The sequence below is a fragment of the Pan paniscus genome, chromosome 9 (assembly GCF_029289425.2).
Source record: "Pan paniscus chromosome 9, NHGRI_mPanPan1-v2.0_pri, whole genome shotgun sequence".
NCBI classification, from domain to species: Eukaryota; Metazoa; Chordata; class Mammalia; order Primates; family Hominidae; genus Pan; species Pan paniscus.
This window is the reverse complement of record NC_073258.2, coordinates 64,384,720-64,412,545: the sequence shown is the minus strand read 5'-3', so window position 1 is coordinate 64,412,545 and position 27,826 is coordinate 64,384,720. Positions and strand designations below refer to the sequence as shown.

At 38.3% G+C, this 27,826-nt stretch overlaps 1 protein-coding gene across 1 annotated transcript in view; it reads left to right on the top strand.

Moving 5' to 3' along the window:
* The window catches only part of SLC22A25 (solute carrier family 22 member 25), a 65,784-nt gene extending 40,088 nt beyond the window's left edge, over positions 1 to 25,696 (top strand). Inside the window, exons 5-9 of the mRNA XM_055094431.1 lie at positions 5,284 to 5,407; positions 8,348 to 8,463; positions 22,833 to 23,047; positions 24,460 to 24,568; positions 25,020 to 25,696. Of these exons, the coding sequence (XP_054950406.1) occupies positions 5,284 to 5,407; positions 8,348 to 8,463; positions 22,833 to 23,047; positions 24,460 to 24,568; positions 25,020 to 25,227 (772 nt within the window). The 3' untranslated portion in view covers positions 25,228 to 25,696. The remainder of the gene's footprint in view (positions 1 to 5,283; positions 5,408 to 8,347; positions 8,464 to 22,832; positions 23,048 to 24,459; positions 24,569 to 25,019) is intronic.
* The last annotated feature ends 2,130 nt before the right edge of the window (positions 25,697 to 27,826 follow it).

Here is a 27,826-nt window from a genome sequence, read left to right as displayed (position 1 = left end):
CTGGCAAATTGGATAAAGAGTCAAGACCCATCAATGTGCTGTATTCAGAAGACCCATCTCATGTGCAGAGACACACATAGGCTCAAAATAAAGGGATGGAGGAAGATCTACCAAGCAAATGGAAACAAAAAAAGGCAGGGGTTGCAATCCTAGTCTCCGATAAAACAGACATTAAACCAACAATGATCAAAAGAGACAAAGAAGGCCATTACATAATGGTAAAGGGATCAATTCAACAAGAAGAGCTAACTATCCTAAATATATATGTGCCCAATACAGGAGTACCCAGATTCATAAAACTAGTCCTTAGAGACCTAGGAAGAGACTTAGACTCCCACACAATAATAATGGGAGACTTTAACACCCCACTGTCAACATTAGACAGATCAACGAGATAGAAAGTTAACAAGGATATACAGGAACTAAACTCAGCTCTGCACCAAGTGGACCTAATAGACATCTACAGAACTCTCCACCCCAAATCAACAGAATATACATTCTTTTCAGCACTACACCACTCCTATTCCAAAATTGACCACATAGTTGGAAGTAAAGCACTCCTCAGCAAATGTAAAAGAACAGAAATTATAACAAACTCTCTCTCAGACCACAGTGCAATCAAACTAGAACTCAGGATTAAGAAACTCACTCAAAACCACTCAACTACATGGAAACTGAACAACCTGCTTTTGAATGACTACTGAGTACATAACAAAATGAAGGCAGAAATAAAGATGTTCTTTGAAACCAACAAGAACAAAGACACAATATACCAGAATCTCTGGGACACATTCAAAGCAGTGTGTAGAGGGAAATTTATAGCACTAAATGCCCACAAGAGAAAGCAGGAAAGATCCAAAATTGACACCCTAACATCACAATTAAAAGAACTAGAGAAACAAGAGCAAACACATTCAAAAGCTAGCAGAAGGCAAGAAATAACTAAGATCAGAGCAGAACTGAAGGAGATAGAGACATAAAAAACTCTTCAAAAAATCAATGAATCCAGGAGCTGGTTTTTTGAAAAGATCAACAAAATTGATAGACTACTAGCAGGACTAATAAAGAAGAAAAAAGAGAAGAATCAAATAGACGCAATAAAAAATGACAAAGGGGATATCACCACGGATCCCACAGAAATACAAACTACCATCAGACAATATTATAAACACCTCTATGCAAATAAACTAGAAAATCTAGAAGAAATGGATAAATTCCTGGACACATACACCCTCCCAAGACTAAACCAGGAAGAAGTTGAATCTTGAATAGACCAATAACAGGCTCTGAAATTGAGGCAATAATTAATAGCTTACCAACCAAAAATGTCCAGGACCAGATGGATTCACAGCTGAATTCTACCAGAGGTACAAAGAGGAGCTGGTATCATTCCTTCTGAAACTATCCCAATCGGTAGAAAAAAAAGGGAATCCTCCCTAACTTATTTTATGAGGCCAGCATCATCCTGATACCAAAGTTGGGCAGAGACACAACCAAAAAAGAGAATTTTAGACCAATACCCCTGATGAACATTGATGCAAAAATCCTCAATAAAATACTGGCAAACTGAATCCAGCAGCACATCAAAAAGCTTATCCACCATGATCAAGTGGGCCTCATCCCTGGGATGCAAGGCTGGTTCCATGTATGCAAATCAATAAACGTAATCCAGCATATAAGCAGAACCAATGACAAAAACCACATGATTATCTCAATAGATGCAGAAAAGGCCTTTGACAAAATTCAACAACTCTTCATGCTAAAAAATCTTAATAAATTAGGTATTGATGGGATGTATCTCAAAATAATAAGAGCTATCTATGACAAACCCACAGCCAATATCATACTGAGTGGGCAAAAACTGGAAGCATTCCCTTTGAAAACTGGCACAAGACAGGGATGCCCTCTCTCACCACTCCTATTCAACATAGTGTTGGAAGTTCTGGCCAGGGCAATCAGGCAGGAGAAGGAAATAAAGGGTATTCAATTAGGAAAAGAGGAAGTCAAATTGTCCCTCTTTGCAGATGACATGATTGTATATCTAGAAAACCCCATTGTCTCAGCCCAAAATCTCCTTAAGCTGATAAGCAACTTCAGCAAACTCTCAGGATATAAAATAAGTGCACAAAAATCACAAGCATTCTTATACACCAATAACAGACAAACAGAGAGCCAAATCATCAGTGAACTCCCATTCGCAGTTGCTTCAAAGAGAATAAAATACATAGGAATCCAACTTACAAGAGATGTGAAGGACCTCTTCAAGGAGAACTACAAACCACTGCTCAATGAAATAAAAGAAGATAAAAACAAATGGAAGAACGTTCCATGCTAATGGGTAAGAAGAATCAATATTGTGAAAATGGCCATACTGCCCAAGGTAACTGATAGATTCAATGACATCCCCATCAAGCTACCAATGACTTTCTTCATAGAATTGGGAAGAACTACTTTAAAGTTCATATGGAACCAAAAAAGAGCCCACATTGCCAAGTCAATCCTAAGCCAAAAGAACAAAGCTGGAGGCATCACGCTACCTGACTTCAAACTCTACTACAAGGCTACAGTCACCAAAACAGCATGGTACTGGTACCAAAACAGAGATATAGACCAATGGAACAGAACAGAGCCCTCAGAAATAATGCCACATATCTACAACTATCTGATCTTTGACAAACCTGACAAAAACAAGAAATAGGAAAAGGATTCCCTATTTAATAAATGGTGCTGGGAAAACTGGCTAGCCGTATGTAGAAAGCTGAAACTGGATCCCTTCCTTACACCTTATACAAAAATTAATTCAAGATGGATTAAAGACTTAAATGTTAGACCGAAAACCTTAAAAACCCTAGAAGAAAACCTAGGCGATACCATTCAGGACATAGGCATGGGCAAGGACTTCATGTCTAAAACACCAAAAGCAATGGCAACAAAAGACAAAATTGACAAATGGGATCTAATTAAACTAAAGAGCTTCTGCACAGCAAAAGAAACTACCATCAGAGTGAACAGGCAACCTACACAATGGGAGAAAATTTTTGCAATCTACTCCTCTGACAAAGGGCTAATATCCAGAATCTACAATGAACTCAAACAAATTTACAAGAAAAAAACAAACAACCCCATCAAAAAGTGGGCAAAGGATATGAACAGACACTTCTCAAAAGAAGACATTTATGCAGCCAACAGACACATGAAAAAATGCACATCATCACTGGCCATCAGAGAAATGCAAATCAAAACAACAATGAGGTACCATCTCACACCAGTTAGAATGGCGATCATTAAAAGGTCAGGAAACAACAGGTGCTGGAGAGGATGTGGAGAAATAGGAACACTTTTACACTGCTGGTGGGACTGTAAACTAGTTCAACCATTGTGGAAGACAGTGTGGTGATTCCTCAGGGATCTAGAACTAGAAATACCATTTGACCCAGCCATCCCATTACTGTGTATATACCCAAAGGATTATAAATCATGCTGCTATAAAGACACATGCACACGTATGTTTATTGTGGCACTATTCACAATAGCAAAGACTTGGAACCAACCCAAATGTCCAACTATGATAGACTGGATTAAGAAAATGTGGCACATATACACCATGGAATACTATGCAGCCATAAAAAAGGATGAGTTCATGTCCTTTGTAGAGACATGGATGAAGCTGGAAACCATCATTCTCAGCAAACTATTGCAAGGACAGAAAACCAAACACCACATGTTCTCACTCATAGGTGGGAATTGAACAATGAGAACACATGGACACAGGAAGGGGAACATCACACACCAGGGCCTGTTGTGGAGTGAGGGGAGGGGGAAGGGATAGCATTAGGAGATATAACTAATGTTAAATGACGAGTTAATGGGTGCAGCACACCAACATGGCACATGTATACATATGTAAGAAACCTGCACGTTGTGCACATGTACCCTAAAACTTAAAGTATAATAAAAAAAAATAAAATAAAATACTTGTGATTGCATTATGAAATTCTTATAGCGTGTTTTTCAGCTTTATCAGGTCAGTTACGTTCTACTCTATGATATTTTGTCTGTCAGCTCCTGCAATGTGTTACATGATTTTTAGCTTCCTTGCATTGGGTTACAATGTACTCCTGTAGCTCAATGAACTTCACTCCTGTCCATATTCTGAATTCTGCTTCTGTCATGTCAGCCATCACTACTGAGTTTTCATTTGCTAAACCAATAACCCATAAGACAGGACATACCAATAAATCATTGCCTGGGAGTTATTCATGTTCCTGACCATCCTTTCCTTAACAAGTATTGTAGAAACAGAATTATTACAAAAATGTTTTCCCCAATAGAGGAAAATATTTGAGTAGATATCCTTAATTGTGATCTATGTTTATATGTACATCCCTAGAACGAAATTTGTGATAAAGTTTGAGATGCTTTTAATTGTTGTAGGTAATATTGGATGATAGGAAGGGACAGCAAATTTACCTGTATACGTTTCTAAGAACTGCATAGTTGCTCCAGCTAAAAACATAAAGGCAAAACTAACAATTTACATCTTGTCCTGTGCTCTCTCTTCCTTCTATTTACTTTACAAACCCTAATGTATGATTAACTATACCCCTTCCCTTAACAAAATCAGTTCAGTGGAGGAAGCCTATTTGGTCTTTACCTCAGAGAGATAATTGCAGATTTAATACAGAGAGAAAGTTCAGATAGAGAGAAAGTGTACTCCCTGTCAGGCTCATCCATTAGTTCATCTTATCTCTGTAACAATCATACATGGTAACATTGTTCCATTTACATAGATGAGCAAACTGAGGAAGATTTAGGTAAATGACTTGCTAATATATCCAGTTTTGGTCATAGATGGTATAGCCAGAAATGAGTCTAGTCTCTATGAGGCCTCAAGCATACATCAATTATTTCAGGGTCTTTACTTTAGGAAAAAGAACACATTATGAATAGACATTTGTTATGCCCTTACTAGGACCTTGGCAGGCATCTGTACAAGTGATGATTCCTCATGCTTCAGCATCAGGAGCTCCATGACAAATTTGCTGAATAAGAGGGATGCCAATATGACTCAAGTGTTTATCCCAACAGTGAATGTGTACTGCACAGAGAGTCACCCTTACATTTTCCTGGTGATGGCACAAGAGAATGTAGGCTTTTATTTCCTGGTATAACCAAACAAGAGGTGGGTATTAGCTTGGAGGGGAATGGCATCTCAGGATAAATGTTATGTGAAAAAATGAGTAAGTAGTGGTTGGCTGCCCCTCTGTCCTCTTCTTTGCTCAGGTGGCTGGCAGAGTCTGCTCGGTGGCTCATTATCAACAACAAACCAGAAGAGGGCTTAAAGGAACTTAGAAAAGCTGCACACAGGAATGGAATGAAGGATGCTGAAGACATCCTAACCATGGAGGTAAGCAAGATGGGAGCTGGATATGAGATGTTGGCAAGACATAAATTGTCATCTATACTTGTTGGTGTTCATAAGGTGAATAAAGGAGAGAAACACAGGTATAGTTATGGGTCATCTCACCTCACGATCATTCTCAATGGGTGTCAACATTGGATTAACATTGAAAGAGAATATCCTGTTGCTGAAAGGATGGGACACAGATATTTTACTCAACAGAGGCAGAGGCACAGAGTGTTAACAATGCAAATTTTGCACTGGACTCACTCTAACTCCATAATAGAAAGTAATCTAAACTAGTTCATTACTTCCCAGTTATTATTCTGTGGCCTTCTTTCAGGGTAATAAGGACAGAGGAAGGAAGGATTAGGGAGCAAACAGAATAGAACATAAGGAGGTTCACTTATTTGTTCACTCTGTCATATATTCTTTCATTCAAGATATGTTTAGTGAGTGCCTACCTGTTCCAGATTTCATTCTTTCTTGGAAATATGACAGTACCAACACCAGTCCAAATCTATATTTCTATGGAGTTTCTTCTACTTACTATAAGTTTTAAAGCATGACTGAGTGGAAATGCCTGGGGGAAGTCTTTATCTTTTTTTCCACCCCACGGATTATTAAGTAAATGTAAAGTATTTATCAAAAAATTATAGTATGCCACAAATGGTACTAGGTCATGAATGACAGAGGAAGTCAGTGTCACAGCCTGAATGGAGCTTTTACTTTAATATGAGAGAGGAGAACTAATGGACATGTTTAAATCTAAGTGTTGGAAATTATAAAAGTATAGAAAGAATGTTAATGAAGACAAGAAAAATACATTTTACCTTATTTTACTGAAACAGGAGAGGACTAGGAGCTAGTTAATCAGAGAGAATGAATAAAACATCTCTTAAGACATGGTCAATGACATATCTGATGGAACTTAGTCCCAGAAGGAAGCAGAGGTCCTTAAAAAGGAGATTTGAAATAAGAAGCCTGAAAATCCTCCTGTGAGTTAACGCTCAACGGAAGGTGGCAGGAAGAAATAAATATTTCCCACAGAGATGAACCCACTGCAGAGACAATAGCACAGGCATCCCAATAGAATAGTGAAAATATTGGCATAGCTTTTTTTTAAAAAGGAAATGTTGAAATTCACATGGAACTGAATGTCATTTCTAGACTGTATCTAAATATATATAAAGAATAGAGAGAGAGTATATATATATATAGTGTAATTCTTTTGGGTCAACTGAATTCTCAGGTGCTATCTGTGGTTTCACACACACACACCTAGCATGTGACCTACAAGGTTGGCCCAATAAGAAAATAAAAGCTACTCTTACAGAAGTTCAGGGAGATATAAAACAACAACAACAACAACAACAATTAAGTGTTACAAAAAACAGTAGAATCAAAAAAAATAGCAATGCATTATCTCAAAGTGAATGGCAACTGACTGTCCCCTCAGCACCCACAGGAAGGACAGTGTTGCTCAAAAAGAGCAATTGGTTTAGGATGTGGATTCTATGCATGAATGGGTACCTAATATTGTGTTAACTTGATTTTTTTATTTTGTAAATATTATCCATATGTGTGTGGTCTTATTCCTGTTTCAACCTCCATCTGACAGACTGCCTAACACACCTACTCTAGGAAGCCCTTCCAGCCTAAAGCAAATCCACTTTATATCAATATCAATCCGTTGATCAGTCTAATTTTAGTGGTCAGCGAGTTCAGTACATAACATTCATCTCCTATGCCCAAACCACACATAACTGAGAGATAGTTAAAGGGTTCAGAAACATGGAGATCAAAATTTTTAGCATTTGTACTACTGAGAAAACTGGAATAGAAGACATGACTTCACGTACCTTGCCTCAACAGGATTTCTAACACTTCATCCCAGAATTAAGCTTACTCACCAGTCACAGGTTTTCCCAGAGGTGCAGAGCCTAACCTGATAAATATAGGATGTGGCCCAGAAAGCAGACTTGAATGCAATCTCTTTCTAAAGGTGTTCTGGGCACTACAGCATGCCTGTCTCATTCTCCCACACTCACCAACAATACCATAGTCCTCCACAGGCAACTTAGGGTATGTGGAAAGGGACCAAGATTATCCCTGTTGAAACTTGTTCCTCATAGAAACATAAGGGTTAGTTTCCAGCTTCATCCATCATTTTCAGCAAACTATCGCAAGGACAAAAAACCAAACACCGCATGTTCTCACTCATAGGTGGGAACTGAACAATGAGAACACATGGACACAGGAAGGGGAACATCACACACCGGGACTGTTGTGGGGTGGGGGGACGGATAGCATTAGGAGATATACCTAATGCTAAATGATGAGTTAACGGGTGCAGCACACCAGCATGGCACATGTATACATATGTAACAAACCTGCACATTGTGCACATATACCCTAAAACTTAAAGTATAATAATAATAATAAAACATAAGGGTTAGGAAGAAAGTACCCCACTCCCAAACCTCCAGTATTTCTGAAACAAGAACCAAAATAAACTCTCTCAGGAAATTTATCTCTTTCCTAAGGCAGACAAACTGTTTTTCACCAAAGGCAGTTCAGCTGAGAACCAGGTCTTTAGGGCCCATCTGGTATAAATGGAGCTTTGGAGTTTAATCCAAGTAACTCTTCATTTTTTTTCCCATCCTGATCTGAATATCTAATCTACATATTCTTTTCAATGCTCTGCAGCCAATTAAATCTCTTGTCTAAAATAGCCTTGATAAATAATTTCTCTGAGGCTTCTTTAACTATCTATCCTAACTTCCATACCACTTTTATATTTGCCATTGCATTTTTAAGGCATGTATTTTCTGGTAGACAGAAAGGGATGTCATCTATCTTGTCATCTGTTGGTTGACAAGTCCTCTTACAATGCCTACCACTTTGTGACAACTGAACAGTTTGTTGCTTCTGTTGTTGTTGAAGGTTTTGAAATCCACCATGAAGCAAGAACTGGAGGCAGCACAGAAAAAGCATTCTCTCTGTGAATTGCTCCGCATACCCAATATATGTAAAAGAATCTGTTTCCTGTCCTTTGTGAGGTAAGTTTCATGCAGTGTGTGAGGAATGTTAAAATAGAGGAGACATAAATCCATTTCTTATTTCAAATGATACAACATATTGAAGGAAAATATTTGGGGGGATAAAAGATGATAAATCCATAAAGAGAATTGCTATTTTTAAAAGTGGTAAAAGGGTTATGAAAAGGCTGACACAAAATTAATTACACAACAATTTCCGTTTATAACATCATTCTACCAGGCTCATCACTGGAGACTTATGCTGAGAACTTCAATTATAGTATAGGTTTAGACTCAAAGTTTCTTCATTTGTTTCCATTTTAATTGAGCTAATTTATAAACAGCAAATTATATGAATGTATACAGATCAATGAATATTACCAGTTATTAATATCTAGCTACCACTCAGATCAAGGTATAGAAAAAATTCTAAAACACTGGGAAATGATCACAAGTTCAGCAAGATGACATAACAGAAAATCCTACCCCTCAACCACACACAGAAACACTGATTAAATAATGACTGGACAAAAATACTTCTATGAGAATTTCAAAACTGAGACAAGACATTGTAATGCCCCAGATGAGCATGAAACCAAAAACGGTGGCACTGAAATGGGCAAGAAGAGTAATGTCAGTTTATACATGACAACTCCTTCCCAAAGTTGTTACAGCTCATGCCAAGAGAGGACACCCTGGCCTATGACTTTTCCCTCACAGGGAAGGAAAGAGTAGAGCATTCAGCCACACCTTGGCCTTTGGACACACTGTGTGAGGAACTGGTGTCTGTCTCCCCTCACTCAGAGCACTGATGGAACTGGCATATTCGGATGCCTGGGGTCACTGAGGACAAAGTGAGTACAAAAGAAAGCTGTGACTCACACAGCTCAGTGCAATGAAAAGAATATGCACAACTTGAGATTTCTCCCTCAGGAGGGAAAGGAGCTCAGTATGTGTCTGATATACTGATTTTCCAGGGAGATGCCCAAGAAATTAGTTTATTTCTAGCCCAACCATTATGCCAGTAGGACCCCACACACACTCTAGATGCCTCAGAACTACTGAGAACAAAGACAGCTGGGTGTTAAGCTGCTGCATCAGAGGACTCATGGTATGGCAGACAGACACCACAGAAAGCAAAAGATTGCCAGTTCCTGAAAAACAGAAACCAGGAAATCCCTCTAATTAGGAATCTACATGCACAAATACAGAGAAGATACTTTCACAGAGTAGAATTGAAGGTCCCCAGAATCTCCATCTGGGCTGATTGTAAAAGCCAGTCTGGGAAGCCAGGAAGAGGTGGCTATTTCTTCAAATGTATAGATACCAATGCAAAGCTACAAAGAACATGAAGAAACAGAGAAATATGACACAAAAGGGAACAAAATAAATCTTAAGAAACTGATCATAAAGAAATGGAGAGATATAGACCAGGCACAGTGGCTCATGCCTGTAATTCCAGCATTTTGAGAGCCTGAGGCAGGCGGATCACCTGAGGTCAGGAGTTCAAGACCAGCCTAGCCAAACATGAAGAAACCCCATCTCTACTAAAATTACAAAAATTAGCTGGGCATCATGGCCCTGTAATCCCAGCTACTCAGGAGGCTGAAGCACCAGAATTGCTTCAACCCAGGAAGTGGAGGTTGCAGTGAGCCAAGATTGCACCACTGCACTCCAACCTGGGTGACAGAGCAAAACCCCATTTCAAAAAAAAAAATTACAGACTTAAATGTAAGACCTAAAACTATGATAATACTAGAAGAAAGCATTGAGGAAATCCTTTAGGACATTGCTATTAGCAAAGTTTTCTTGAGTAAAAACTCAAAAGCACAGGGAAACAAAGCAAAAAAATGACAAATGGAATTACATCAAGCTAAAAATCTTCTGCACAACAAAGGAAAACAATCAACAAAGTGGAGAAACAACCTACAGAATAGAAAAAAAATTGCAAACTATTCAACTGACAAGGGATTAATAAATCAAACCTATAAGGAACATAAACAACTCAGTAGCAAAAAAACAAATAACCTTATTTTTAAATGGGCAAGATACCTGAATAGATATTTCTTAAAATAAGATATACAAATGACCAACAAGTATAAAAAATGCTCAATACAGTTAATCACCAGAAAAATGTAAATTAAAACCACAATAAGATATTATCTCACCCCAGTTAAAATATTATCAAAAAGACAAAAAAAAAAAATGCTGGGGAAGATGCACATACAGGGGGATGTTTGCACACTGTTGGTGGGAATATAAATCAGTACAGCCACTATGCAAAACAATATAAAATTTTGTGAAAAGATTAAAAATGGAAATACCATATTATCCAACAGTATCACTTTTGGATATATATGCAAAGGTAGAAAATCAGCATAATGAAGAGATATCTGCACTTCTATGTTTTTTGCAGCAGTATTCCCAAAAGCCAAGATATGGTATCAACCTAAATGTTTATCAATGGCTGTATAAAGAAAATGGGGTATATTGGCAGGGCGTGGTGGCTCACACTTGTAATCCCAGAATTTTGGGAGGCCAAGGTGGATGGATTGCTTGAGTCCAGAAGTTCAGATCAGCCTGAGTAACATGGCAAAACCCTGACTCTGCAAAAAAAATAAATAAATAAAAATACAAAAAATTAGCCAGGCATGGTGGCACATATGTGTAGTCCCAGTTACTCTGGAGGCTGAGATGGGAGGATAGCTTGAGCCCAAGGAGGTGGAGTGTCACTTTTAAGACAGAGTGAGACCCTGTCAAAAAAAAAGAAAATGGGATATACATTATATATATATATATATATACACATTATATATATACATTATATATATGTATTTGGATATATATATAATCGGATATGTAGAGAGAAATAGATATAATGGAATATTATTCAGCCATAAAAATAATACCTTCCTGTCATTTACAGCAACATGGATGGACTTGGAGGACATTATTTTAAGTTAAATTATCCAGGCACCAAAAGACAAATATTGCATGTTCTCACTCATATGTGAGAGCTAAAAAATTTATCTCCTGGTGGTAATAAGTGAAATGGTGGCTACCAGAAGCTGGGAAGGGTACTGGGGAAAGGGTATTAAGAAGGATGAGCTAATGGGTACAAAAATACAGTTATATAGAAAAAATAAGATCTAGTTTTCAGTAGCACAATAGTTATAGTTGACTATAGGTGACTTTAGTTAACAATAAAGTTATTGTATATTTCAAAATAGCCAGAAGAGTATATTTAAAATGTTCTCCACACACACACACACACACACACACACACACTCAAATGATGAATGTGTGAGATAATGGATATCCCAATTACCCAGGTTTTATCATTATATACTGTATGATTATATCAAAATATCACAGTGCCTCATAAATATGCATAATTATCATGTATCCATAAACATTAAAAATTTTAAAAAATTCACATCTAGACATTTTATAATAAAATTATCAAAAGAAAAGAATTTTGAAAGCAGCAAGAGAAGTGACTTGTCTTGTACTAAGAGAACCTCCATAAGACTTTGGTTTGTTTTCCCACAGAAAGTTTACAGGCCAACAGAAAGTATGATGATATATTTAGAGATGAAAACTGCCAACAAAAAGTATTATATCCAGCAAACTGGCCTTCAAAAATGAAGAGAAATAAAGACTTTCCCAGACAAACAAAAACTGAGTGAATCTGTCAACACTAGATCTGCATTATAAGAAATGTTAAAGGGAACCTTTCGTGTTTAAACAAAGAACCCTAATGAGCAACATGAGAGCATATTAAAGTATAAGGCTTACTGGTAAAGGAAACTATGAGAAGTCCAGAGCTAACATCATACTCGATGAAAAACTGAAAGCTCTTCCTTTAACATCAAGAATGAGTCACCACTTCTATTTAATATAGTACTTAAAGTGCTAACCAGAGCAGTTAGGGAAGAAAAACAGATTAAAAGCATCTAAATAGGAAAGGTAGAAGTAAACTAAGCTCTACTCACCGGTTATATGATCTTAGAAGTAAAAATCCTAAAGATTACACACACAAAAATTTTAGAGCTAATAAACAAATGCAGTCTAGTTGAAGGATACAAAATGCACATAAAAATCAGTTGTGTTTTTATACACTAACAACAAACTACCCAAAAATGAGATTAAGAAGCGATCTCATTTATAATACCATAAAAAGGAAGAAAATACCTAGGAATAAACTTAACCAAGGAGGCAAAAGACTTGTACACTGAAAACTACAAAATATTGATGAAATAAACAAAACAAAGATGAATGAAAAGATATATGCATGAATGACAAAGCTTTATATTATTAAATGTTCATGCTACTCAAAGTAATCTGAAGATTCAATGCAATCCCTATCAAAATCTCAGTGGCATTATTTTACAGAAATAGAAAAAAATCCTAAAATCCTATGGGAACCATACAAATTTTAGAATAGACAAAACTACCTTGAGAAAGAAGAACAATGCTAAAGGCCACAACCACCTGATTTCAAAACATATTGCAAACCAACAGTAGTTTAAAATACTATGGTACTTGCATAAAGATGGACATTTAGACCAATGGAACAGAATGGAGAATGCAGAAATCAATCCATGCGTATACAGTCAACTGATCTTTGTGGGGGTGACAAAGATACACAATAGAAAAAGATAGTTTCTTCAGCAAATGGTGCTAAGCAACTACATATCCACATATATGTGCCATAAGGAAAGGATTCAATTTCATTTTACTGTGCTACCAGGAAAGGGTTATGTGCTATAAGGAAAGGGTTTCACTTTATTAAAATGTGTATGTGTGTATATATATATATATATATATACACCCAATTTTCTTTATTAAATAAAATTGAACCCTTTCCTTATAGCACACACAAAAATCAACTGAAAATGGATTCAAGACTTAACATGAGACCTGAAACTATCAAAATCCTAGAAGAAAACATAGATGAAAAGCTTCATGACATTAGTTTTGGCAATTATTTCATGGATATGATGCCAAAAGCACAAACGATGAAAGGAAAAATATACAAATAGGACATCAAACTAAAAGGCTTCTGCACAGCAAAGGAAATAATAGAATGAAAAGGCAGCCTTCAGAATGAGGGAAAATATTTGCCAACCACATATCTGATATGAGTTAATATCCAAAATATATTAGGAAAACCTACAACTCACTACCATGAATGCAAATAGTCCAATCACAAAATAAGCAAAGGACTTGACTAGACATTTTTCCAAAGAAGCCATACAAATGGCCAATGGAAAATGTGCTCAAAATCACTAGTCAGGAACATGCAAGTCAAAACTACAATCAGATATTACTTCAAATCTGTTAGGACATTATCATAAATAAATTGAATAAATAAATAAATAAGAGATAATAACTGTTGGCAAGAATGTGGAAAAATTGGAACCATTGTACACTGTTAGTGAAAATGTAAATAGTACAGCCCCTATGGAAAGCAGTAGGACTACCATATGATTCACCAATCCTACTTCTAGGATCTCAATTTTTCAAAGAAACAATTGAAATCAGGATTGGGAAGAGATATTTGCACTCCCATGTTCATTGCAACATTATTCATAATTGCCAAGATGTAGAAGCAACTTAAATGTCCATTGACATATGGATAAGTAAAATGTGGTACGTACACATGATGGAATATTAGTCAGCCATGGAAAGAAAAATGTCATATCCAACATGTTTGAAACTTGAGGACATTATGCTAAGTTAAATATGCCAGGACAGAAGGACAAACACCGCCAATTCCCCTTATATGAGATATCTAAAATAATCAAATTTATAGAAGCAGAAAGTAGAATCATAGTTTCCTGGGGCAGAGGGCAGAGGGAAATAGGAAGTTCCCATTTAATGGGCATAAAGTGTCAGTTACACAAGATGCTGTGCAACATTATGCATACAGTTAAGAATATTTTACTGTACACTTAAAAATTTGTTAACAGGGCAGAACTCGTGTTATGCATTTTTACCACAGTTTTAAAAAGTAAATAGGTGTTTTGAGAGTTCCCAGCTAAACTGGGATTTCAGTATCTGAGTGACTGGCAAGCCTGCCCTAAGGGAAAAAGAAGAGGAACTAGATGTGGGTGATTTCAGTGCCTTTCACAGGATACGTGTTTTACCTGGTGGACAGCTAGTGCCTAGTTGTCCAAACCATAACTAGGAAGGTTTGGACAACTAGGCAGTCACACAGGAAAATAGCTTAGACTGTCATATGCCATTGTGGTTCTTATCTGATCTATGTGCAATTTATGCCTGCCTGACCATTGCTCTGCCACTGGGAGCCAAATCTTGTGTTCTCATTGCTATCCTAGAGAAAATCCAACCTTGATAGACTAGATTAAGAAAATGTGGCACATATACACCATGGAATACTATGCAGCCATAAAAAAGGATGAGTTCATGTCCTTTGCAGGGACATGGATGAAGCTGGAAACCATCTCATTCTCAGCAAACTCACAAGATCAGAAAACCAAACACCGTGTGTTCTCACTGATAAGTGGGAGTTGAACAATGAGAACACATGGACACAGGGAGGCGAACATCACACACCAGGGCCTGTCAGGGGGTGGTGGGTTAGGGGAGGGATAACATTAGGAGAAATACCTAATGTAGGTGATGAGTTGATGGGTGCAGCAAACCACCATGGCACATGTATACCTATGTAACAAAAAGGCACGTTCTGCACATGTATCCCAGAACTTAAAATGTAATAAAAAAAAAAAAAAAGAAAATCCAACCTTGAATAGCTAGCCCCTAGTTCTTCCAATGGAAAGCATAAATTCAATGCACTGAACAAAAGGAAACAAGTTCAAGGATGTCTACTTACAGATCCTGGGTAAGGATCACCAGATCACATGATGCAGAAATAAAGAATCATGCACAGAGAGAGAAATGTACATAGCAGTGAGCAGTATACATAAGGAAGTAGGTTGTGGGTCACTTAGAGCTTCCAGGCAAATGCCTGAATTGTACACTTACAAGAAGCACTGGGAAAGTCACAAACCCAATCTGCTAGGCAGGAGAGATGGCTCCAAGTTTTTCTCTCTGGCCATTTGGGAGTGGCATAGAAATGGAAACTGTGTCAAGGGTGACTGAGCCCTGCCTCTGGTATAAGAAAGTTAAACTTGAATTCAAAATGGATGCTGACATAACACAAAATTATAAGTATTCACTACAATGAGATACAAATGTATGTTGAATATATAATTAAAGTTTATTGACTGCTTCTTTTTTAAAATTATACTTTAAGTTCTGGGATACATGTGCAGAACATACAGGTTTGTTACATTGGTATACATGTGCCATGGTGGTTTTCTGCACCCATCAACCCATTATCTATGTTTTAAACCATGTATGCATTAGGTATTTGTCCCAATGCTCTCCCACCCCTTGCCCCCCACCCCCAACAGACCCCAGTGTGTGATGCCTCCCTCCCTGTGTCCATGTGTTCCCATTGTTCAGTTCCCACTTATGAGTGAAAACGTGTGTTGTTTGCTTTTCTGATCCTGTGTTAGTTTGCTGAGAATGGTGGTTTCCAGCTTCATCCATGTCCCTGCTAGGGACAGGAACTCATCTTTTTTTATGGCTGCATAGTATTCCATGCTGTATATGTGCCACATTTTCTTTATCCAGTCTATCATTGATGGGCATTTGGGTTGGTTCCAAGTCTATGCTATTGTGAATAGTGCTGCAGTAAACATACATGTGCATGTGTCCTTATAGTAGAATGATTTCTAATCCTTTGAATAATATACCCAGTAATTGGATTGCTGGGTCAAATGGTATTTCTGTTTCTAAATCCATGAGGAATCAACACACTGTCTTCCACATGGTTGAACTAATTTACACTCCCACCAACAGTGTAAAATTGTTTCTATTTCTCCACATCCTCTTCAGCATCTGTTGTTTCCTAACTTTTTAAGGATCACATTAGGCTATCCACCAGGTTAAAAAAAAAAAAAAAAAAAAAAAGGTATCCTGTGAAAGGCACTGAAAACACCCACACCTAGCTCCTCTTCAAACTGGCATGAGATGGTATCTCGATGTGGTTTCGATTTGCATCTGTCTGATGACCAGTGATGATGAGCTTTTTTTCATATGTTTGTTGGCCACATAAATGTCTTATTTTGAGAAGTGTCTGTTCACATCATTTGCCCACTTTTTGATGGGATTTTTTTCTTGTAAATTTGATTAGTTCCTTGTAGATTCCAGATATTAGAACTTTGTCAGATGTATAGATGGCAAAAATTTATCCCATTCTGTAGGTTGCCTGTTCACTCTGATGATAGTTTCTTTTGCTGTGCAGAAGCTCTTTAGTTTAATTAGATCCCAGTTGTCAATTTTGGCTTTTGTTGCAATTGCTTTCGGTGTTTTAGTCCTGAAGTCTTTGCCTGTGCCTATGTCCCAAATGGTATTGCCTAAGTTGTCTTCTAGGGGTTTTATCGTTTTAGGTATTATATTTAAGTCTTTTATCCATCTTGAGTTAATTTTTGTATAAGATGTAAGGAAGGAGTCCAGTTTCAGTTTTCTGCATATGGCTAGCCAGTTTTCCCAGCACCATTTATTAAATAGGATATCCTTTCCCCATTGCTCATTTGTGTCAGGTTTGTCAAAGACGAGACAGTAGTAGATGTGTGGTGTTATTTCTGTTCGCTCCATTGGTCTATATATCTGATTTGGTGCCAGTATCATGCAGTTTTGATTACTTTAGCCTTGTAGTATATTTGAAGTCAGGCAGTATGATGCCTCCAGCTTTGTTCTTTTTGCTTAGCATTGTCTTGGCTATACAAGCTTTTTTAAAATCCATGTGAAATTTAAAGTAGTTTTTTCTAGTTCTGCGAAAAAAGTCAATGTTAGCTTGAGGAATAGCATTGAATCTATAAATTACTTTGGGCAATATGGCCATTTTCATGATATTGATTCTTTCTATCCATGAGCATGGAATGTTTTTCCATTTGTTTGTGTCCTCTCTTATTTCCTTGCGCAGTGGTTTGTAGTTCTCCTTGAAGAGCTCCTTCACGTCCCTTGTAAGTTGTATTCTTAGGTATTTTATTTTCTTTGTAGCAATTGTGAATGGGAGTTCATTCATGATTTGGCTCTCTGTTTGTCTATTGTTATGAATAGGAATGCTTGTGATTTTTGCACATTGATTTTGTATTCTGAGACTTTGCTGAAGTTGCTTATCAGCTTAAGTTTTGGGGCTGAGATGATGGGGTTTTCTAAATATACAATCATGTCATCTGCAGAGACAATTTGACTTCTTCTCTTCCTATTTGAATACTCTTCATTTCCTTCTCTTGCCTGGTTACTGTGGCCAGAACTTCCAATACTATGTTGAATAGGAGTGGTGAGAGAGGGCATTCTTGTCTTGTGCCAGTTTTCAAAGGGAACGCTTCCAGCCTTTGCCCATTCTGTATGATATTGGCTATGGGTTTGTCATAAATAGCTCTTATTATTTTGAGATATGTTCCATCTATACCTAGTTTATTGAGTAGTTTACCATGAAGGGTGTTGAATTTGATTGAAGGTCTTTTCTGCATCTATTGAGATAATCGTGTGGCTATTGTCATTGATTCTGTTTACGTGATGGATTATATTTATTGATTTTTCTATGTTGGACCAGCCTTGCATCCCAGGGATAAAGCCTACTTAATCGTGGTGGATAAGCTTTTGATGTGCTGCTGGATTCAGTTTGCCAGTATTGTGCTGAGGATTTTTGCATCGATGTTCATCAGGGATATTGGCCTGAAATTTTCTTTTCTGGTTGTGTCTCTGCCAGGTTTTGGTATCAGGATAATGCTGGCCTCATAAAATATGTTAGGGAGGAGTCCCTCTTTTTCTATTATTTGAAGAATTTTCAGAAGGAATTGTTCCAACTCCTCTTTGCACCTCTGGGAGAATTCAGGTGTGAATCCATCTGGTCCTGGGCTTTTTGAGTTGCTAGGTTATTATTTACTGCCTCAATTTCAGAACTTGTTATTGGTCTATTCAGGGATTCAACTTCTTCCTGGTTTAGTCTTGGGAGGGTGTATATGTCCAGGAATTTATCCATTTCTTCTGGATTTTTAGTTTATTTGTGTGAGGTGTTTATAGTATTCTCTGACGGTAGTTTGTATTTCTGTGGGGTTAGCGGTGATATCCCCTATATCATTTTTTATTGTGTCTATTTGATTCTTCTCTCTTTTCTTCGTTATTAGTCTTGCTAGCAGTGTATTTATTTTGTTGATCTTTTCAGTAAACTGGTTCCTGGATTCATTGATTTTTATGAGTGGTTTTTGTGTCTCTGTCTCCTTCTGTTCTCCTCTCATCTTAGTTATTTCTTGTCTTTGCCTAGCTTTTCAATTTGTTCACTCTTACTTCTCTAGTTATTTTAATTGTGATGTTAGGGTATCAATTTTAGATCTTTCTCGCTTTCTGATGTGGGCACTTAGTGCTGTAAAATCCCTCTTAATACTGCTTTTGCTGTGTCCCAGAGATTCTCATACATTGTGTCTTTGTTCTCATTCGTTTCAAATAACTTCTTTATTTCTGTCTTTACTTCATTATTTACCCAGTAGTCATTCAGGAGCAGGTTGTTCAGTTTCCACGTAGTTGAGTGGTTTTGAATGAGTTTCTTAATCCTGAGTTCTAATTTGATTGCACTGTGGTCTGAGAGACTTGTTTGTTATGATTTCTGTTCTTTTGCACTTGCTGAGGAGTGTTTTACTTCCAATTATGTGATCAATTTTAGAATAAGTGCGATGTGGTGCTGAAAAGAATGTATATTCTGTTGATTTGGGGTAGAGAGTTCTGTAGATGTCTAGTAGAGATCCACTTGGTCCAGAGCTGAGTTCAAGTCCTGAATATCCTTGTTGATTTTCTGTCTAGTTGATCTAATACTGACAGTGGGATGTTAAAGTCTCCTACTATTATTGCGTAGTAATCTAAGCCTCTTTTTAGGTCTCTAATAACTTGCTTTATGAATCTGGGTGCTCCTGTGTTGTGTGTGTATATATTTAGGATAGTTAGCTCTTCTTGTTGCATTGATTCCTTTATCATTATGTAATGCCCTTCTTTGTCTTCTTTGATTTCTGTTGGCTTAAACTCTGTTTTATCAGAGAATAGGATTGCAATCTCTGCTTTTTTTTCTTTCTCTTTGCTTGGTAAACATTTCTTTATCCCTTCATTTTGAACCTATGTGTGTCTTTGCACATGAGATAGGTCTCCTGAATACAGCACACCAATGGGTCTTGACTCTATGCAATTTGCCAGTCTGTGTCTTTTAATTGGGGCATTTAGCCCATTTACATTTAAGGTTAACATTGTTATGTTTAATTTGATCCTGTCATCATGATGTTAGCTGCTTAGTTTGCACATTAGTTGATGCAATTTCTACATAGCATCATTGGTCTTTATATTTTGGTATGTTTTTGCAGTGGTTGGTACCAGTATTTCCTTCCCATATTTAGTGCTTCCTTCAGGAGCTCTTGTAAGGCAGGCCTGCTGGTGACAAAATCCCTCAGCATTTGCTTGTCTGGAAAGAATTTTATTTCTCCTTTGCTTATGAAGCTTAGTTTGGCTGTATATGAAATTCTGGGTTGAAAATTCTTTTATTTTAAGAATGTTGAATATTGGCATTCACTCTCTTCTGGATTGTAGGGTTTCTGCAGAGAGATCCACTGTTAGTCTGATGGACTTCCTTTGTAGGTAACCTGACCTTCCTCTGTGGCTGCCCTTAACATTTTTTTCCTTCATTTCAATCTTGAAGAATCTGACAATCATGTGTCTTGGTGTTGCTCTTCTCAAGGAGTATCTAAGTGGTGTTCTCTGTATATCCTGAAATTGTATGTTGGCCTGTCTTGCTAGGTTGGGGAAGTTCTCCTGTATAATGTCCTGACATGTGATTTCCAACTTGCTTTTATTCTCCCTGTCACTTTCAGGTACACCAATCCATCATAGATTTGGTCTTTTCACAGAGTCCCATATTTCTTGGAGGCTTGGTTTGTTCCTTTTATTCTTTTTTCTCTAGTCTTTCCTTCACACTTTATTTCATTTAATTGATCTTCAATCTCTCATATCCTTTTTTCCACTGATTGATTCAGCTATTGATACTTGTGTATGCTTCACAAAGTTCTCGTGCTGTGTTTTTCAGCTCCATCAGGTCATTTATGTTCTTCTCTAAACTGGTTAACTAGTTAGCAGTTCCTGCAACCTTCTATTAAGGTTCTTAACTTCCATGCATTGGGTTAGAACATGCTTCTTTAGCTCAGGGGAGTTTGTTATTACCCACCTTCTGAAGCCTACTTCTGTCAATTTGTCAAACTCATTCTCCATCCAGTTTAATGCCCTTCCTGGAGAGAAATGTCATCATTTGGAGGAGAAGACGCATTCGGTTTTTTGGAATTTTCAGCATTTTTGCACTGGTTTTTCCTCATCTTTATGGATTTATCTACCTTTGATCTTTGATGCTGATGGCCTTTGGATGGGGTTTTTGTGGGGGCATCCTTTTTGTTGATGTTGATGTTACTTCTTTCTGTTTGTAAGTTTTCTTTCTAACAGTCAGGTCCCTCTTCTGCAGGTCTGCTGGAGTTTGCTGGAGGTCCACTCCAGATCCTGTTTGCTTGGGTATCACCAGCGGAGGTTGCAGAACAGCAAAGATTCCTGCCTGCTCCTTCCTCTGGAAGCTTCATTTCAGAGGGGCACCTGCCTGATGCCAGCCAGAGCTCTCCTGTATGAAGTGTCTGTTGACCCCTGCTGGGAAGTGTCTCCCAGTCAGGAGGCACAGGTGTTAGCGACCCACTTAAGGAGGCAGTCTATCCCTTAGCAGAGCTCAAGCACTGTGCTGAGAGATCCACTGCTCTCTTCAGAGCTGGCAAGCAAGAATGTTTAAGTCCACTGAAGCTGCACCCACAGCCACCCCTTCCCCAAAGTGCTCTGTCCCAGGTGATGGGAGTTTTATCTATAAGCCCTTGACTGGGGCTGCTGCCTTTCTCTCAGAGATGCCCTGCCCAGTGAGGAGGAATCTAGAGAGGCAGTCTGGCCACAGTTGCTTTGCAGCACTGCAGTAAGTTCCACACAGTTTGAACTTCCCAATGGCTTCCTTAACACTGTGAGGGGAAAACTGCCTACACAAGCCTCAGTAATGGTGGACATTCCTCCCCCACCAAGGTTGATCATCCCAGTTCGACCTCAGACTGATGTGCTGGCAGTGAGAATTTCAAGCCAGTGGTTCTCAGCTTGCTGGGCTCCATGGGAGTGGGACCTGCTGAGCGAGACCACTTGGCTTTCTGGCATCAGCCCCTTCTCCAGGAGAGTGAATGGTTCTGTCTCACTGAGGTTCCAGGTCCCACTGGGGGAAAAAAAAAAACTCCTGCAGCTAGCTCAGTGTCTCCCCAAACAGCCACCTAGTTTTGCACTTGAAACCCAGGGCCCTGGTGGCATTGGCACACAAGGGAATCTCCTGGTCTGCGTGTTGCAAAAACTATGGGAAAAGCATAATTTCTGGGCTGGATAGCACAGTCCCTATGGCTTCCTTGGGTAGGTGAGGAAGTTCCCTGGCCCTTTGGACTTCCTGGGTGAGGTGATGCCCCACCCTGCTTCAGCTTACCCTCCGTGGGCTGCACCCACCCACTGTCTAACCAGTCCCAGTGAGATGAACCGGGTACCTCAGTTGGAAATGCAGAAATCACTCACCTTCCGCATTGCTCTCGCTGGGAGCTGCAGACCAGAGCTCTTCCTATTCGGCCATCTTGCCAGCTGTCTCTATCGACTACCTCTTATTCCAAAAAATAAAACCATAATGAAGTTAGACACCATTAAATATGCATAATATAAAAATAGGTTTTCTTATTCTAATCTAGATTTGCTACACAAGACCATCTACAGAATGAATGCCATGAATATACAATCTGTACCCAATAAGTTGTACATTTTAGTAAACATTCCTGATTGTAAGGGTGGCAAATGGAAATTTTGGCTTCTTAGATCTTTACTGTGAGTTTGACTGATATCAGTACATTTTTATTTTTAATTGTATATTTTCATTACTGTGAATTTTTTTGCAGTGATTTTTGATGCCATGTGGCTACATTGGTTTTAGAATACTAATAAAATCCATTGCTTATAAAATAAATAAATAAACCCCATAGCACATCCTCCATACAACATCTGTTGTCCCTCAAGATACAATTGTTACCACTATCGTCTAACCATTATTTTATGATAACTTTAAAATATCAACTTGCAAGAAAATATTCCATAAAACACACTCTGCCTTTTTACTTTAAAGAGTCCTTGGCTACCTGGGCCAATATTATTCTCATTTGTAGGATTTAGGTTCCACAGATTATAATATGTGCCTTTTTCTGTGTTCACTGCAGATTTGCAAGTACCATCCCCTTTTGGGGCCTTACTTTGCACCTCCAGCATCTGGGAAACAATGTTTTCCTGTTGCAGACTCTCTTTGGTGCAGTCACCCTCCTGGCCAATTGTGTTGCACCTTGGGCACTGAATCACATGAGCCGTCGACTAAGCCAGATGCTTCTCATGTTCCTACTGGCAACCTGCCTTCTGGCCATCATATTTGTGCCTCAAGGTGAGAAAAGTTCACAGGTGGAAGAAAGAAAATGTCTTTCCCTCTTTTCTCAGGGATTGCCCTGGTCACACCTATCTGAAGCCAGAAGGAAAGGGAGAATTGAGTTCTCAGGATTCCCTGATAGAAATCTGGGGCTTTAGGACAGATTTTGCCACACGGAAGTTGCTGGGAAATGAGTCAAAGATGAGTAAGATTGGCTCGGATATATGGTTGTCTTCAGCACATTTGAGAAGTAGTAAGAAGTTGGTGCCATTTATTCCTGATAGTTTCTCTAGGACAGCAATTGATCACTTGCCCTTTGGCCAATCAAACTCTTAGTAAGTATTGAGGTGCTGGGCCTTTGTATCCCAATATGAGAACACAATACTGCTATTTCCTCTGTCTGGGCTCTTTCTTACCACTACAGCTTCTGTGACAAAGTACTCCCTAATCACTACATATCCACTGTGTGCCTTGTATTAGGTCACCATAACTGCAATCCTGGTTTAGGGGAGTCATCTTGACTTCAAAGAAACAAAAGTCCCGTATCTTTATGTACAGAAATGTCCAGTAGGAAGGAGGCAATTGTCAATTAAGACCTTCTCTTAGAATCTTAGAATTCATAAATTAAATGATCACAAGCAATAAATAAGGGAACCCAAGTTGTCATCAGGCTTCACCTCACTCCTGGTCTAGTAATGTACTTAAGAGAATACCAGGTTGGCGTGCTCCAGTTCTCCTCTTGAATGTCAGCAGTGATACCAGTCTGGTGCAATGCAACAGAACCCACTCCAATGACATGAGGCAATTATGATCTTTTTGTTTTAATTGGATAGAATCCTGCCTCTTAAACTTCACTTCATTTGTTTCCAAAGTCTGATTTTTTTCTCCAATAAATGTCCTTATTCTTCATCCTTGAAACATTAATACTGTCCAATCTGTCCTTTAACATAGGAACCCTGTCCTTTTATGACTGCCTTTTGCAAACATAGCCCCATGTCAATATTGTGTATATATCTGGGTTTTAAAATCTATGAGGACATGGATGAGTCTTAACACTCCCTAGTATTGCCCACATGACACTCCTGTTTTCTGCAAGGAGGGCAGAGGTGTTCCCAGACAGAATAAGTGAGACAAAAAAAAAAAACTCTTTAGCTCTAATGTTCCCTTTTCTGCTATGGCATACCCCTGATACATAGTGAGAATTGAAGCATCAACTCAGATCCTTTTATTCACTATTTAAGTCACAATATGTAGGCCAATCACATTTCTCAGCTATTAGCCACTGCACATTCTTTGCCTCTATGCAGTTTTCCTACAGTACATTTTACTCCTGGAAACACCTCCAAAGCAGTCCTTTTCACTTCTACCTTGGGAGATGCTGATTCCTTCAGTTCAGATTTCCTGAGGCCCTGTGGTCTTCCTTTCTCCAGAAATGCAGACCCTGCGTGTGGTTTTGGCAACGCTGGGTGTGGGAGCTGCTTCTCTTGCCATTACCTGTTCTGCTGCCCAAGAAAATGAACTAATTCCTTCCATAATCAGGTACAAAAGTTTATGTGTGCTCTGTCATTCTCAAAATGGACCTGTCTCAACCAATTGACACTTAACAAGGGAAAAAAATCTAAGACAAGTTAGTTAAAAAACAATCAAATGTAATAGTCATAAAAACAACAAATTACAGCCCAAGTTTATATCAGGCTGACCTTGTTCCAGACACTGCATTAAGTCTTTTAATGCAGTATCCCATGTACCTTCTGAACCACCTGAAAGGTTGGTGTTAAGGAAAATATCATTTTGTAAATGATAAAAATGTGTCTAATTCACTGTGAATCTAAAATAAATTGCTAGAAAATAAGAGAAAATTTCAAAAGCAAGAGTATGTTATCATCTCCTTGTGTTTAAGTGCTCGTCCATAATCACAGCAAAATGATAAATCACAAATTATATGTATGATTTTTAACAACTTTTCCTCTGTTGCTGTTTTTACTCCAAGGGGAAGAGCTACTGGAATCACTGGAACCTTTGCTAATATTGGGGGAGCCCTGGCTTCCCTCGTGATGATCCTAAGCATATATTATCCACCCCTGCCCTGGATCATCTATGGAGTCTTTGCCATCCTCTCTGGCCTTGTTGTCCTCCTCCTTCCTGAAACCAGGAACCAGCCTCTTCTTGACAGCATCCAGGATGTGGAAAATGAGTGAGTAAATAGCCTAGCTGCCCCTCAGAGGAGCTCTGTGCTATAGGTCTGTGCTGAGGAAAGCAAAACACCATTTAGGGCTACCATCCCCCAAAAAGGCTTAGATCTGGGCTATTCCCATGTAGTCAGTGTCTTTGCCTTTGGTGTATCCTCATCCCTTCCACAGTGACCTCATACATCCCCTGAGCCTCACCAGATCACAGAGACCATCTCTGCCTAGCCTGTCCAGGAGGTTAATTTGTGGTGAAAAGACCAAAATTAGGTGACCTCTGCCCTTCCTGCCCTAGTATGACATGCATACTCTTGAAGGTATTCTACAAACATGCAGAGATCCAAACACCATCTTCTCATCCCTGGGGAGCCCTCAGCCCAGTGAGTGCACCTGTTAGCCATCTGGGATTGCCAGTGCTTACAGGCCTGACTCCCAAGACACTGAAGAATTTGTGAGAGACTGTATAGAAAATAAGAGCCCCTCCCACAGATGAGAAGTCCTTTTGTATCACATGTGAGATTCAGTCTATCTAATTTTCACGGGGGAAAAAAGTGTTGGAAAAGGGGAAAAGAAGTGATAAGTAAAGGAATTTTTTAAGTAATGAGGAATGAGAAAAGGTTCTAAAACTTTTCTGTGCTTCTCTTGCCTTTTCCAAAATCCCTTTGGTCAATGCCATGGTGTCCAAGTGTGAGAGTTGAAGCTATTCAAGCTGCCTTCCCAGATCCTAGGCTGGGAGCTTGGTTTTTTACTTCACAAGGTTTACACAAACACTTGGGGCCAGAGGCATGTTTTTTATTAAAGCTAGTGGGCAAAGAATCAGTATGTCCTAAAGAATGCAGGACTTATATGTTTAGTCCATGTCTTTCATTTTTGTGCTTTTTTGTTTGTTGGTTTCATTATATTTGCACCAGGAGAAGATGCTCCAGAAAAGCAGGGCAGGAAGATACCTGCAACAAAGTGACACAATTTTAAGGAATTCCAGGTGCTGATTGCTGATTAAACAGCAAGATAAAGGAAAAATTGAGACCATTTCTAGATACTACTAAAATTTAGAAAATAAATAAATAACAAGATATAATGGATAAATACATTCCATTTACAACTGTGATTCTAAATGATTAAATATAAAATATCTACAAATAATCATAAGAAGTTTGAAGAAAATCATAACACTTTAAAAGGAATCATAATAGAACATTTGTATAATTATATACACCTCACATGTTTCTGGATATGAAGACGGAATAATATTTAAAACAATGATTCTTCCTTAATTATTTAATAGAGTAATTGCTTAAATAATTACAATGTAAAAAATGAAAAAAGTGGAAAAACCCCATTTTCAAGCTGCATAGTTTTATAAGAACATAAAAAATAGTTCCAAAACTGGATATCCATATGCAGAAGAATAAAACTAGAACTCTCTCACCATATACAAAAATCAAATCAAAATGCATTAAAAACTTGAATCTAAGACCTCAAACTATGAAACTGCTACAAGAAAACATTGGAGAAATTTTCCAGTACATTAGACTGGCCAAAGATTTCTTGAGTAATACCCCACAAGTACAGGAAAACAAAGCAAATGTGGACAAATGGGATCACAGCAAGTTAAAAAGCTTCTGCACAGCAAAGGATACATTCAACAAAGTAAAGAGGCAACCCACAGAATGGGAGAAAATACTTGCAAACTACCCCTCTGACAAAGGACTAATCACCAGAATATATAAGGAGCTCAAACAACTCTATAGGAAAAATCAAACAATCTCATCAAACAATGGGCAACGTGAATAGGTATTTCTCAAAAGAAGACATACAGATGTCAAACAGACATAGGAAAAAGTGCTGAACATCATTGATCCTCAGAGAAATGCAAATCAAAACTACAATGAGATCTCATCTTACCCCAGTTAAGATGGCTGATATCCAAAAGACAGGCAAGAACAAATGCTGGTGAGAATGTGGAGAAAAGGGAACCCTCATACACTGTTGGTGGGAATGTAAATTAGTACAACCACTATGGAGAACAGTTTGGAGATTCCTCAAAAAAATTAAAAATAGAGCTAACATTTGACCCAGCAATTCCACTGCATCATTGTATTAGTCCATTTTCAAGCTGCTGTTAAAAACATACCTGAGACTGGAAAATTTACAAAGGAAAGAGGTTTAATGGACTCACAGTTCCACATAGCTGGTGAAGCCTCACAATCCTGGTGGAGGGCGAAAGGCACGTCTTACATGGCAGCAGGCAAAAAGATAATTTTTGCAGGGAAACTCCCTTTTATAAAACCATCAGATCATGTGAGATGTATTCACTATCATAGGAAGAGCATGGGAAACACTCACCCCCATGATTCAGTTACCTCCCACTGGATCCCTCCCATGATGTGTGGGAATTGTGGGAGCTACAATTCAAGATGAGATTGGGTAGGCGGACACAGTCAAACCATATCATTCTGCCCCTGGCCCCTCCCAAATCTCATGTCCTCACATTTCAAAACTAATCATGCCTTCCCAACAGTCCCCCAAAGTTTTAACTCATTTCAGCATTAACTCAAAAGTCTACAGTCCAAAGTCTCATCTGAGACAAGGCAAGTCCTTTCCACCTATG